The sequence below is a fragment of the Pongo abelii genome, chromosome 4 (assembly GCF_028885655.2).
Source record: "Pongo abelii isolate AG06213 chromosome 4, NHGRI_mPonAbe1-v2.0_pri, whole genome shotgun sequence".
NCBI classification, from domain to species: domain Eukaryota; kingdom Metazoa; phylum Chordata; class Mammalia; order Primates; family Hominidae; genus Pongo; species Pongo abelii.
In genome coordinates, this window is record NC_071989.2 from 110,988,814 (window position 1) to 111,002,692 (window position 13,879).

At 36.1% G+C, this 13,879-nt stretch overlaps 1 protein-coding gene across 5 annotated transcripts in view; it reads right to left on the minus strand.

The window, feature by feature from the left end:
• GIN1 (gypsy retrotransposon integrase 1) overlaps positions 1–13,879 on the minus strand; it is a 156,376-nt gene that overhangs the window by 12,459 nt on the left and 130,038 nt on the right. For 2 of the 5 annotated variants that reach the window (XM_054555239.2, NM_001135505.1), the window contains 3 exon segments: positions 8,272–8,417; positions 6,425–6,618; positions 4,252–4,557 (listed from right to left, as the gene is read on the minus strand). In XM_054555239.2, the coding sequence (XP_054411214.2) occupies positions 4,252–4,557; positions 6,425–6,618; positions 8,272–8,410 (639 nt within the window). In that variant the 5' untranslated portion in view covers positions 8,411–8,417. 5 annotated transcript variants of the gene reach the window in all.

Consider the following 13,879-nt stretch of genomic DNA (forward strand, 5'->3'; position numbering starts at 1 on the left):
CTCCTAGGCTCATGCAATCTGCCTGGTAGGATTACAACAGGCATGAGCCACTGAGCACAGCCTATTATTACCTTTTTTTTTTTTTTTTTTTTTGAGACAGGGTCTCACTGTTGCCCAAACTGGAATGCAGTGGTGCAATCATAGCTCACTACAGCCTTGACCTCCCGGGCTTAAGCAATCCTTACACGTTAGCCTTCTGAGTTGCTGGGACTATGAGTGTGCAACACCATGTCCAGTTAATTAAAAAATTTTTTTTTGTAGAGACGGAGTCTTGTTATATTGCATGGGCTGGTCTTGAACTCCTGGTCTCAAGTTATCCTCTCACCTCAGACTCCCAAAAAGCTGAGGTATGAGCCACCATGCTTGGCCCTATTGTTTAGAAAAATTTTCTAACAATAGAAAATTTTAGAATTTTCTATTGGCCCTTTAGAAAAATTTTCAAAGTCCTGGTTTGGTTACCAAATGACTTTAAACACGACTGGAAAAACTGCTAGCTAATCATAATAGCTTCATATTATCATTAGCAAATACCTTGAAACATTATATGCACCTAAGGTAAGGCTCTCCATTAATAAAAGTGGAAGTGAACCAATATTTCAAAGAGTATTCTTGATAATTTTGAATTTTGATGCCTAATTTCCTATCAGATCTGATAACTGTAGTCTCCCTTTACCTTCAGAGAATATGTTTCAAGGCCCCTAGTGAATGTTTGATACTGCAGGTAGTACTAAACCCTATTTATACTATGTTTTCCCCTATACATACATACCTATGATAGAGATTAATTTATAAATTAGGCACAGTAAGAGGTTAACAACTAAAAATAAAATAGGACGATTAACAATATGCCAACATCACTACTCTTGCACTTTGGGGCCATTCTTAAGTAAAATAAGGGTAACTTGGATACACACACTACTAACCACGACATTTGATCTGATAACCAAGAGAGCTACGAAGTGACTAATGATGGGGAGGGAGTAGCATATACAATGAGGATATGCTAGACAAAGAGATGATTCACGTCCCAGTTGGACAGAGCAGGACAGCATGAGATTTTATCACTATACGCAGAATGGTGTGCAATTAAAAAACTTTTAAATCATTTATTTCTGAAATTTTGTATTTAATATGTTTGGACTGCAGTTGACTATAGGAACTGAAACCTCAGAAAGTAAAACTGCAGATAAATGGGGACTATTGTAGTTAATATTTGTATTCATCTCATTGATGTGTCTAACAAAGAGCTGGAAGTTAAGTAGACGTGCCAGCGCTATCACTTTCTTGTGGTTGATGATGGGTGTTTGCCTTTTAGTATTATCTGCTTTCACTGCAAAAATCTAAGCTCCCTGGCCATTTTGTGAGTAGTGTGGTGAATGCTAGATGATATCCATACTTTCATTCAACTGCTGAAAGCAAAAGTATGAGTGAGGAAACGTGGATTCTCATTTTTCTTTCAGGATACCTTCACATAGCATGTGTGACATACATGTCTTGTTGATTGAGTCAGGATGCTATTATCAATCGTATACATTATTAATAAAGGTTCATTTCTTATTTTTGGGATTTAAAAAATATAAAGAGAAGTTCCAATAGCCTTCCCCCAAACTGGATGGCCTTTACGGACTCCATTGCACAGACCACTGCTATGTCAATCAAGGCAGGCAAGACTACCTTGCCTTCATTTACAAAATTATCTTGCTTTATTTGCAAGATTGGCCTTTATATTCTGATTACTTTACCACATAAATCTCCTATTATTATGCAGCCAAATTTAATGTTTTTCCATTGAAGTTTATACCACTGTTCCTAGGTTTAGAATGTGACCTCCATTTCCAGAGATTAAAAGTCAAATATATTTTTTTCTGTTTCTACTTTAAAAATTAAAATTCTTTAATTTACCTGAAAATACTTTTGGTATTGGATTCTAAAATCATGTTACAGAAATAATTTTAAACAATTAGCAAAATTGTTACCTGTTAATTAATTACATGATCCTCCTCTACTAGACACATTTGTGACACTAGCTTTATCATTTAAACCATTGTTACCAAACTTTGTGCCAAGTTGCCCCCTTAACATCTGTTGGACACCATGAAAACTACCAGTTTAAGGTAGTTCAGTTTCAACATTAGATCAGGTTACAATTCGTTTGATGACATCATATCTTTACAGAACTGTTTTCTTCATCGAATGCTGTGATAAAAAGTAGTTACTATGTAAAAATCAGTGTGAAACAGGAAATGAGGGTGGCAGTGTACAATATGATTCCAAGGTCTGAGAAGTTAAGCAGTGGTCAACAGGTACACATTACCCATTAGCAAGTAATTATGGTTAAGAATGAAATGAAAGGGCTGGGTGCAGTAGCTCACACCAGTAATTCCGACACTCTGCGAGGTCGAGGCAGGTGGATCATGTGAGTTCAGGAGTTTGAAACCAGCCTGGGCAACATGGTGAAACCTGTCTCTAAAAGAAAAAAGGTATAAAAATTAGCCAGGAGGCTAAGGTGGGAGGATCACTTGAGCCTGGGAAGTGGAGGTTGCAGTGAGCCAAGATGGTGCCACAGCACTCCAGGCTGGATGACAGAATGAGACCCCATCTCAAAAAAAAAGAAAAGAATGAAACAAAAATATATTTTCTTTCAACTTATGAGTATTTTAAATTGCTACTAAGTGGTTAGAACATAAATACTTATTAAGTTGTTTGGATGGACCTGTGAAGAAAACAGTTAACCTGACAGTTAACTTTAACATATTAACAAAGCAGATCTGCCACTGCTATTCTTTGAAGGGCATGCTTACAAGGTTGGACCTTGGCTAATGTCTAGGAGCTTAGATTTTGGTTATAAGACCAAACACAATCTTTCCTTCTGAGAGTCTGGAATTTTTGTACATGCCAGGTAGAAGGTGCCTATGTGACCAGCCCCCAATAAAAACCCTAGGCACTGAGCCTCTAGTGAGCTTCCCTGTGTTGTCACAACTCTGCTAAAGGAATTAAACACGTCCTGTGTAACTCTACTGGGGAAGGAGATCTTGGAAACTTGTACCTGGTTCTCCCAATGTGTCTTTTGTCTTTGTTGAATAAATCTTAGCCATGAGTATGACTACATGCTGAGTCCTCCTAGAGAATTATGGAAACTGGGAATAATCCTGGGGTGCCATGGCACATGTCCTATCTACTTAATATAACTTTAGGTATTTCTTTTGGACTGAGCCATCAAAGATGCTTTCAACCAAGTCTGGCTGTCTCTCATTTTTCTTAAACATGTACCCTGTCAATTACAAAAAGTTTTAACATATGCCTTAAGTCTAGCAGTTGTATTTCTTATAAAAAGTTTTCATATATATTCTCCCCTGCTTATCCTTTCAGGTTAATTTTAACTGGGAAAAGGCCAGGGCAAGGGAAAAAGTACGTTTCAATACTGACTATTCTTATTCATGAACAAAATGTATTCTTCCATTTATTTAAGTCTCCCTTTACCTGTCAATCATAGTGTTATTATTATTTTTTTTTTTTTTTGAGACAAGGTCTCACTCTGTTGCCCAGGTTGAAGTGCAGTGGCACAATCTCAGTTCATTGTAACCTCCGCCTCCCGGGCTCAAGTGATCCTCCTATCTCAACCTCCCGAGTAGCTGGGACCACAGGTGCGTGCCACCACACCTGGCTGATTTTTTTTTTCTTTTTGAGATGGAGTCTCGCTGTCACTCAGGCTGGAGTGCAGTGAGGCAATCTCGGCTCACTGCAACCTCTACCTCCCAGGTTCAAGCGATTCTCCTGCCTCAGCCTCCCGAGTAGCTGTGATTACAGGCGCCCACCACCATGCCCAGCTAATTTTTGTATTTTTTATAGAGATGGAGTTTCGCCCTATTGTCAGGGTGGTCTTGAACTCCTGAGCTCAAGTGATCCATCCACCTCAGCCTCCTAAAGTGTTGGGATTATAGGCATGAGCCAGGCCCAACCAATCATGGGTTTTTAATCTAGAAGTAAATAAAGATTATTTGGTCCAACCTCCTCATTTTAATTTGAGGATATCTGAAGATAGGTTTACAATAACCCACAGTAAGTATTAAAATCTTAATCTCCTAATTTCCAGTACAACTATCCTTGTAGTATTTAATATCATACCTCTATACCTACAGAAATTTATCTGAATTTATTAAGCATTCTGTAATATAATGCAGAGGGCACTGGTTCTGGACACTGAAAAGAAGTAAGATATGCTCCCAGACCTAAGTAGTTTATTTGTCTTACCTGTTGAATGAATTCATCTCTTTGGTCCATTATTATTTTCTGAGGAGGTCCATATAAGAAAAATATATTGATAATAGCTTTAGAAACTTCTGATGCTGAAACATCACATAGAGGCAAAATCACAATCCATTTGGTGAACAAATCTGTCATGATTACAGCATATACATGACTTCTGTTGCTTGTATGAAAAGGCCCCATAAGATCAACAGTAACTAAACTCCATGGATTTTCCACCTTGAGAAGGTGCTGTTTCGGTGCTACAATAACTGTATTTTTTGCCACTTGGCAATGCTGACAAGCATATACCTACAACAGGCACACAATAAAGAAAACACATACAAATGTTAACACTCAACACAATATAAAAGCAGTCTTATAAATCTGAATTTTAAAATGGTTAATAGGTATACTTTGTGTTTTGAAGGAGAAACTTCTGGACTGAGAATCACTGGATTAAACCTATTTAGAACAACAAACAAATAAAACAACAACAAACAACTGTAGTAGCCACTACAGCTGACCCTCAAACAACATGGGTTTGGACTGTGAAGGTCAGCTTATACATGGCTTTTTTTTTTTTTAACTAAACACAAATAAAAAGTACTGTATTGGTAGGGAGGGATGAGAAACTCAAGTATATAGAAAGCTGACTTCTTGTATATATGAGTTTCACAGGGCTGACTGCAGGACTTTGGTATGAGTAGATCTGGTTACATGAGTGTGGTGCTGGAACCAATCCCTTGCATATACTGAGGGAAGACTATACTACCAAATGACATCTTATTGGGTCTTATTCACATGGAACATAAATCTGGTTCACATTCAATAAATATTTATTAAATACTTAAAAAGATCTTAAGTTTCCTATTAAATCAGTATGTAAATTTACAATAATTTCTATATGCATAAAATGTTTCCTTCTAAAGTTACCACGTTAAGAAGTTTATTCATTAATCTATTCCAACCATATTTATCGAAATATAATTTCATTCATACAAAATGTATAGATGGAACAATTTCTCTCAATCGTGGGAAAAGAATAAACATAAACAAAACCCATGCTGTCCTGCAGCTTTCATTTGAGTGAGGTGAGACAAGATCAACTGATCAATTTATGGATGGGTGCCAGTTCTCAATATATCTCTGGAATTCCACTCTAGAAACTACTTTCAAACTAGCTTCTGAAGAAAAATTTAAAAGCCATTTAATCCCATTATAGTCACAGTTACTTTTGATCAGAATTTTCACTTTCCAATTTAAACTTATCTGTTGGATTTTATCACAAATAACTTCTGATTATTTCCAAAAATCATATTCATTCTCCAGTGATAACAATTTGACAAAGATTTCACTGAATGTTTGTAAAAAATGCACGGCAGGAAAAATATGTAAATTATGAAGGTCTTTGGAATACCTGAATAGACCCACAAACTGACAACTCACAAATTATACTTATGAAATGTTGGTTTAATTCTTTATGCTTGAAATGCCAGTCTTTTTGATGCACTACTACAATTATTAAGGAGATCTCACAGATATACCAAGGAATTCCTACCATTTGGCATACAGTACACTGGAAAGAGTAGGATCAGCTGACTTCCAGCAAGAACCCAAAATTCCTACAGGTGAATTTTCTACTAGAAGTTGAAGGTCCCAATGGGTCATAAAGTTACAAAACTCAGACTTATTTCATTATCCTCAAAATTTGATTTTGGTTATATTTGGTTTTGGGTTTCTGTCATGTATGACATTCTACCTCAGGATGGAACAGGCACAAAAGATGAGAGCATATACTGGGCTTGACTTACTATGAACATATTCTCTTCTTAAGAAAACATTGTATGACTGCCATTGAAGAAGTAATGATTTAGTCAAATGAATTCCAGCTCCATTTAAATTCTGCCTACACAAAAAAGTTCAATGATACAAATCTGATTCTAAATAGTCTCTTATTTAAATATGGTATTTTCAAGTGTTTAAATAATGCTTCTTTCCTGTTCAAATTATACTTAAGTGATTTAAAGTAACTGTGAAGTGAAATACAACTCCCTTTAAGTGATTGCCAAAAATACTTAATGAGAGGTGATACCCAGAATAAATCTGGAGAAATAATAAATTTTAAATATCTATCAGAAAGACGTTATTCATAATATTCTAAATACACAAGCCATACCCACTGTTTGACATCATTGGTCACAGATGTCCAATAATAATTGGATTCTACCAGAGTGAGGGTCCTGGATATACCATGATGAGCTCCACTGTCATTTTCATGGCATTCTCTTAAGACTTTCTTTTTCTCCTCTTCTGAAACAATTACCAAACGATTTTGTTTTCTGTCTTTTCCAACATAAAACAGCTTTTTTTCTGGAATAAATGATACCAAAAGATAGAATTGTAATTTTTAGAGATCTATGTAGTTTTAAGAGAATCATAGCCTTCTGTTTAAACCATGAAGGTTTTTGTTTTGTTTTGTAATATCTTACCGCATTTAAAACAGAATATTTATTTTTAATGATGCTACAACACAAAGGTTCTTAGCTGTTACACTTACTAGATACTTAGCAAGGGCAGTAGCTGCTATAATTCTGTAGCTATCAATATAAATAGAGCAAGCTTGTTCACCAAAGCATGTAATAAGTACAGAAATATGAAATTATGTCTCTATGAGAGTACTCAAAGTAGGAAGATTTTGCAGCCACCTCCTAAAAATGGCATAGATTAGCAAATAAATTATGCACAGAGAAACAACTTCCTGGAACAGAATTTTCTAAAATAATGTTTTATCATCACTGCATTTTTGCAAGCAAACAGCTCTCTCAGCTTTTTCTATATTTGAGAAGGTAGGGACGGTGAAGCAGGGAAGTGGAAAAAACTTTAATCCTCAAGACAATTCTCTGTTTCCTTAGGAAGACACCTGAGAAGAATCTGCAGCTAGGAAGTAACCAGGGTATGAAGTGAATCACCATCTACCTCTCCAATGTGAATAGGCTAGCTATTCAAACTCCAAAATACACCATTCAGCTACTAACATGAGTAAGCCGACTGATGAGTGGAACATTCCTTACTTTTTAGAATTAGAAGATAAGCAACCTAAGAGCAGGAACCTTATCTATGTTATTCGTCAATATATCTCCAAGGCTTAGAATGTGACTGGCACATAGCAGAAACCCAGTTAACGTTTGTTACATAAATTATCAAACATATGAATGAAAGAATCCTCACTTTAAGAGGTAATAGGTCTGCCTAATCTTAAATATAAGGGAGTTATTGGTAGGGATATACACAGGGAGATGCAAGCAGGCATTTATTTATTATCCTAGAGTTTTATTAACCTGCTTTGGGGTAAGCCTAAGAGGCAAAATTCCCATTTATAACACAAACATTCATTTAATTATCTGGTGACTACTTGTTGTTTATCTCATCCCAAACTTCTCTTCTCCTTTATAAGGGGAAAAAGGGAAAAATTATCATGGCCTTCCAAGATAAATATCCCACTGCTTTTCAAATATGTAATCTATTCAGGAAGATCCAAGGGTCCTAAAATGAATGTGATCCTGAGAATATTTAATGGCAGTGGTGGGGGGTCAAGGGGACATGATCACAGAAATACAGTTAATTCCTTCCAGTTTTCATTTTAGTAAACAAACCAGTTAACTTTGTCAACATTTTCATATTAAGCATCAAAAAAGTTCCTCACTGAAAGTGGCATCAGTGCTGGAAAGTACACCATTAGAGACCACGAGAGGGTAAAAGCAGAAGTTGTTAATTTGGAAAAATGTTTTGCTTTCTTTCATGGTATCATATACTGTCTATAATTTAAACCACCCTTTTCATGCTTATTGGCCTTCAGTTAGCTTGAGTGTAATTTTTATTTTGCTTTTGATTGAGTGGGATCATCAATTCAACTGGTAATTGTTTAGCAACAACCAACTCTACAGAAATTCCCAAACTTCCACAAAGAAGAATGTGGGGAAGAATCTACAACTCAATAATCAAAACTTTGAACATTAATTTTACCTTTGAAGACAAATTTTTTTGCTGCTCTTCTTATGCCACTTCTCTCACTTGGCAGTGTAGTTGGATGATATTCACCAGTTCGTTTGTAATATGCAATCTGTTTAAGATGAAGGTCACCATTTTTTCCACTACGGACCATTGTGAACCTAGGTAAAAGGTATTTAAAAAGATAACTTAAAGATATTTAAAAATTTTAAGCTAACTGAATTGCTATTTCAGTTAAGACTTCTGTCATATTTCTATTTACATATGAACTGAGAATTCCCAGAATTTATTTGTGAGGGAGATAATTGCAGTACAGGAAAGGAACAGCGATGTATATGAACAAAAATACTCAAATGCTATTTTTGATATACCCCATGACAAATTATCTTGTCTCTTTCCATTTGATAAGAAATGCTGAAAATTTTCCACATACTGAGAAAAAAGGAAGTGAACCAGTACACTTCTAAAAGGTTTGCTTAAAGTTTCATTGCTATCAACTGAAATGTTACATTCACAGGATGGTAACACAGGAGGATCCTGTCCTGTGACATTTAAATAAATAAGTTATAAGAGAAGAAATATAGCTTTATATTATTTCTAAATATATTCATGGTTATTTCTTCTTCTTGTCACCTCAGCCCTAAGGTGGTAACTATTTTTGCTTTTGCTAGTCTCCTGGTGCCATGTTGTTTACTTTGTTACTGTCTATAGAAAGGAGCTCCATTAAATTTTCTTTAAAATCCCACCAGAATGTCTTCTGTTTCCTGCTAGGATTCTGACATAAATCTTACAATTTTGAAATTACATTTAAAAAAAGATGTTTACTGACCAATGGAGGATCTAGGGATGAGACTAAGAGTATTTACTGGAAAGAGAATGCTGGAACAAAGCAGAACAGACTGTGCCTATCGCCATGGCTTAAACAGCTTATCAATTCACTTCCCCTATGATACAGCTCTTTGCAAATGTAAAACCGTCTTTCTGATCTATTTTTAACTTCCAGAGAGAGTAACAGTACATTTCTTACCTTAGGTTAACACAAAGTGTATGTCAATTTAAAAGCAAAGGTTCTGAAATGTTAACACAGTCCCATCATAACCTAAAAAACAGGGTAATTATCTCTATAAAGTATTATAAGACAATCAGTTTGTTCTAAGTTTAATTTACTTCCAATTGATTATTAAATACATGATTTTTTTCATCTTCTAATAGATGGCTGTATCCCAAACCAAACAAATGTAGCCTATCACAGTTTCTAAATCATCTCAAAGATGAATGGATGAGATTTAAGACTTTTTATACAAATAAAGTAAATAAGACAAGCCAGTTGGCATAAGGACAAATACATCACTGTAATTGAACAAGGAGTCCAGAATTACATCCACACATGTAAAGTCAATACGTTTACAATGAAGATATCAATACAATGAGGAAAGAGGTGGTCTTTTCAATAAATAATGCTGGACAATTAGATAACTGTATTAGGGGAAAAAATGAACCTTAACCACCTACCTCACATCTCACACAAAAATTAATTCCAGATAAATCATAAACTTAAATGTGAAAGATAAATGACAATGATTCTGGAAGAAAACATAGGAAAAGATCTTTCAAATCTTAGGCTAAGCAAAGATTTCTTAAATAAGACACAAAAAAAACACTATCCTTGAAAGAAAAAAAATTAACAATAGGGCTTTATCAAAATAAAAATGTGTACTCATGAAAGACACCATTAAGAAAGTGAAAACATAGGACATGCATTGGGAGAAGACATCTTTAATACATATATCTAACAAAGGACTCAGACCCAGTGTATGCAAGGAACTTCTAAAAATCAAAAAGTACAAAAACCCAATTCAAAAAAAGGGGGGAAATTTTTTATACAGCATTTCATAAAAGAGAATATCCAATGGTCAATAAGCAAGTGAAAATGTGCTCAACATCATTATTCCACAGGGCAATGCAAATAAAACCACGATGACTTAGAATTACACACTACTGAACAGGCTAAAATTAAAAACCAAAGACAACACCAAGTGTTGGTGAAGACAGGCAGCAACCAAAACTCTCATACATTGTGGGAGGATAAAATGTTGCAACCACCTTGGAAAACTGAGCTTCTTCTAAAGCTGAGCACAAATTTACCCTAAAGGTTTGGCAATTCTAATTTTATATTCCAGTGAAATGAGTCTATGACTATCAAAATATGTGTACAAAAATGTTCATAGATATTTTATAGTCATAATAGCCACTAAATGGAAACAGTAAAGGCATCAAGAAGTTTTACCATGTGTATACTCTGTTCTGATCCTGTAGCCACTTCTATTGGTACCAAGTTTCATGTCACTCTAGGTCAGTGCTTTTCAAACCATCTGTGGTGAAACACTAGTGGCACCCTACTGCCCTCCAATCTGCCACATAAGACCTCTTGATGCCTTTACTTTCCACGTCATCCTCACTATACTCTCTCTTCTGCCAGGACTCCATGGCAAACTTTTACTTCCTAATCAATTTTCAATTCATGAAGCCTTGTGTCGTTTCAAGTTGGGAATATAGAACCTGTTTGTCTACCCATCCATTTGCCTGCCTATCATTCTAGCTCTGCATTAATCATCCTCGACTCTTAAAAAAAAAAAGAAACCAAAATCATTTTTTCCTTGTGCCCTCTATTTTCATCTCTATACTACAGTGATAACGCATTCTTTCAAGTCTAAGGGACAGAAACCTGTCCCTTCTCAGTTTAAATGAAATCGATATATAGACTATACATACTGTAAAATTAATAATATACTATATATAACCTCCTGTTATAGTTTTCCCTTAATAGTTTTTGGAACTATCAATGTCACAAATCATCTAAGCAATCTAAAGGAAAATCTAGAAATATCCCATCCTAGCCAGTTGGGAGCATGGTATCTGTAGGAAGATGAGGTTTATAAAAGGAAGATAAAAATTGTGTATTTCCTACCTTTTAGAGACCAGTAAAGGTTGCAAAAACTCCTGAAGGACCTTAAAAAGAAAAGGGGAGGAGCTTTTTCAGGCCTGTAAAAGCCCACAGAAGGAAACGACCAAACTCTCACACCTTAGAGGAAGTACAGGCCCCAAAACACAGTGGGATGTGGGTAACTAGAACTGGTAGAAAACAAACCAGCCATTGGAAAAAAAATGTGAGTCTGCAAAATCCACAGTAGCTTCCGTATTTTGCTTTTATATTTAAAAACCTCTTGGTTCCAAGTTCCTACCATCTCTTGTCTTCCTCCCCCTACCCATTTACTTCCTGGAGAGACCAGAAAATTATTCTATCTAATGTAAGATGAAGTCTTCAGTATATTAAGTTAACGTGCCATTAGGACACTGTTGGTTTTCCTATTTATAATAAATATACAAAAACTTCTCAGAAAAGGTCTATTTACGAAATTAACTTCTCTGCTTTGAAATCTTTAACTTTTGAATAATTGAAAGTAGATCGAAATAGAGAAATTTGCTCTCCTCAGAGTAAACCTATAGTACAAAGGGACAAGGAGAAAAGGAAAGCACTACAAAAATCCTTGGAGACTGAGCTCTTTAAGGTTTTTGGTTTGTTTTTTTCTCATCAAAGTAGTGGGAGAAGACTAACATATATCTATGTTAGGGAGAGGGACATAAACATCATTGGGAGAAGACATAAAAACCATCTATTTCCTACAGATTTTCATATTTCACAAATGCTTTCACAAGTGTATTATTTTCATTTTTATATGGGTGAGTTGTCTTGGCTCCACAACAGAACTAAGACTTAAAGGTGTAGTTATTTGTCTGACACAGTCACCTTGAAACTTTAATTTAGACTATCCCTAGCATATTTTTATCTTCCAAATGATTTACTTGACAGGGTGGACACCATGAGACTGCCTGTGGGCATTATCTTCCACTTAGTGGCTAAGGTCTAGACTATTTAGCCTACCCTCTACAACCTGGCAGGACATAATACAGCTTCTTCTCTCACTACTTTCCTTTGTATACCCATGGCCATATCCCCAACCATTCTCTATACCTTGGTTTACATCATTTTCCCCTAAATGGTATATCCTTCCACCTGATTAAGCCTTACCCATCTTTCAAAATCAAGCTCTAGCACCTCAATGAAGCAAACGTTCCATGATCTCTGAATCTAAAGTGATCTTGACCTCTCCTAATCTTCTTTGTGCCTACTGTAGAACTTCCATGTTTTACCCTTTTTCATAGTTTTTTGCCTGTTCATCCATATAACCTTGAATTTGCTCATTCAGTTACTGAGCTCTTAAACCCTTATATATACTAGATGATACTAATACAAAGTTAAATAAAATGAAATCCCTGTCCTCACAGAGCTTATGGTATAAATGAGAGGAAAAGAGGAATAAATCAGCATTTATATAGTTTAGAGTGGTGTTGTAACAGATATATGCAAAGAGTACTATCAAAACAGATGTGTAGAGACCCAGATTCACCTGGAAAAGGAGGAAAAGCACTGATTGTGGATGAGGTAGAACCTTGAACTTTATTCCATTGCCACTGCCTTAGCTCACACTCACCTTCTATCTGACCTTGCCTCCTCTGTCTCTATTATAGTCCCTGTCCTCACTGCAGTCACAGAGGTCACACTAAAACACAAATCTTATCAAAATATTCACTTAACTCGAAATATACCTTTTGCCATTCCTGATTGTTTTAGTCCACTTGGGCGGCTATAACAAATATACCATAAACTGGATGGCTTATAAACAGAAATTTCTTTCTCACAGTTCTGAAGGCTAGGAAGTACAAGATCAAGATGCCAGCAAATATAGTGTCTACTGAGGGTTCACTTTCTTATAGGCAGCTGTCTTCTCACTGTAACTTCACATGAGGGCAGGGGGAAGGGGTTTCTCTCAGACTCTTTAAAATACAGGCACTAATCCCATTAATGAGAGCTCTGACCCATGATCAAGTCACCTCCCCAAAGTTCCACCTCTTTTTTTTCTTTTTTTTGAGACAGAGTTGCGCTCTGTTGCGCAGGCTGGAGTGCAGTGGCATGATCTCAGCTTACTGCAACCTCTGCCTCCCAGGCTCGAGCAAATTTTGTTCCTCAGCCACCCGAGTAGCTGGGACTATGGGTGCAGGCCACCATGCCCAGCTAATTTTTATATTTTTAGTAGAGATGAGATTTCACTATGTTGAACAGGCTGGTCTCGAACTCCTGACCTCAAGTGATCAACCCACCTTAGCTTTCCAAAGTGCTGGGATTACAGGTGTGAGTCACCACACCCAGCCCCAAGGTCCAACCTCTTAATACCATCACCTTGGTGGTTAGGATTTCAACATAGGAATTTTGGGAGAATACAACCATTAAGACCATGGCACTAATGATATCTAAATACCTCTGCCAGTATACAGGCTTTATAAGATACGGTTTTTATCAATCTCTCCATCTTTTTCTCTTGGCATTCTCAATTCAAAAAATAACCACAGTTCTTCAACCATCCCATGCAGTGTGCTCACACCTTTTCATTGATACTTTTGCCTGGAATGAACTTTATTGCTATTTCTCCAGCCCCTCATCATCTTTCAAAACTCTGGCTAGGTGTCATTTCCTACAGAGTGTCTTCTAACCACTCCAACCTGG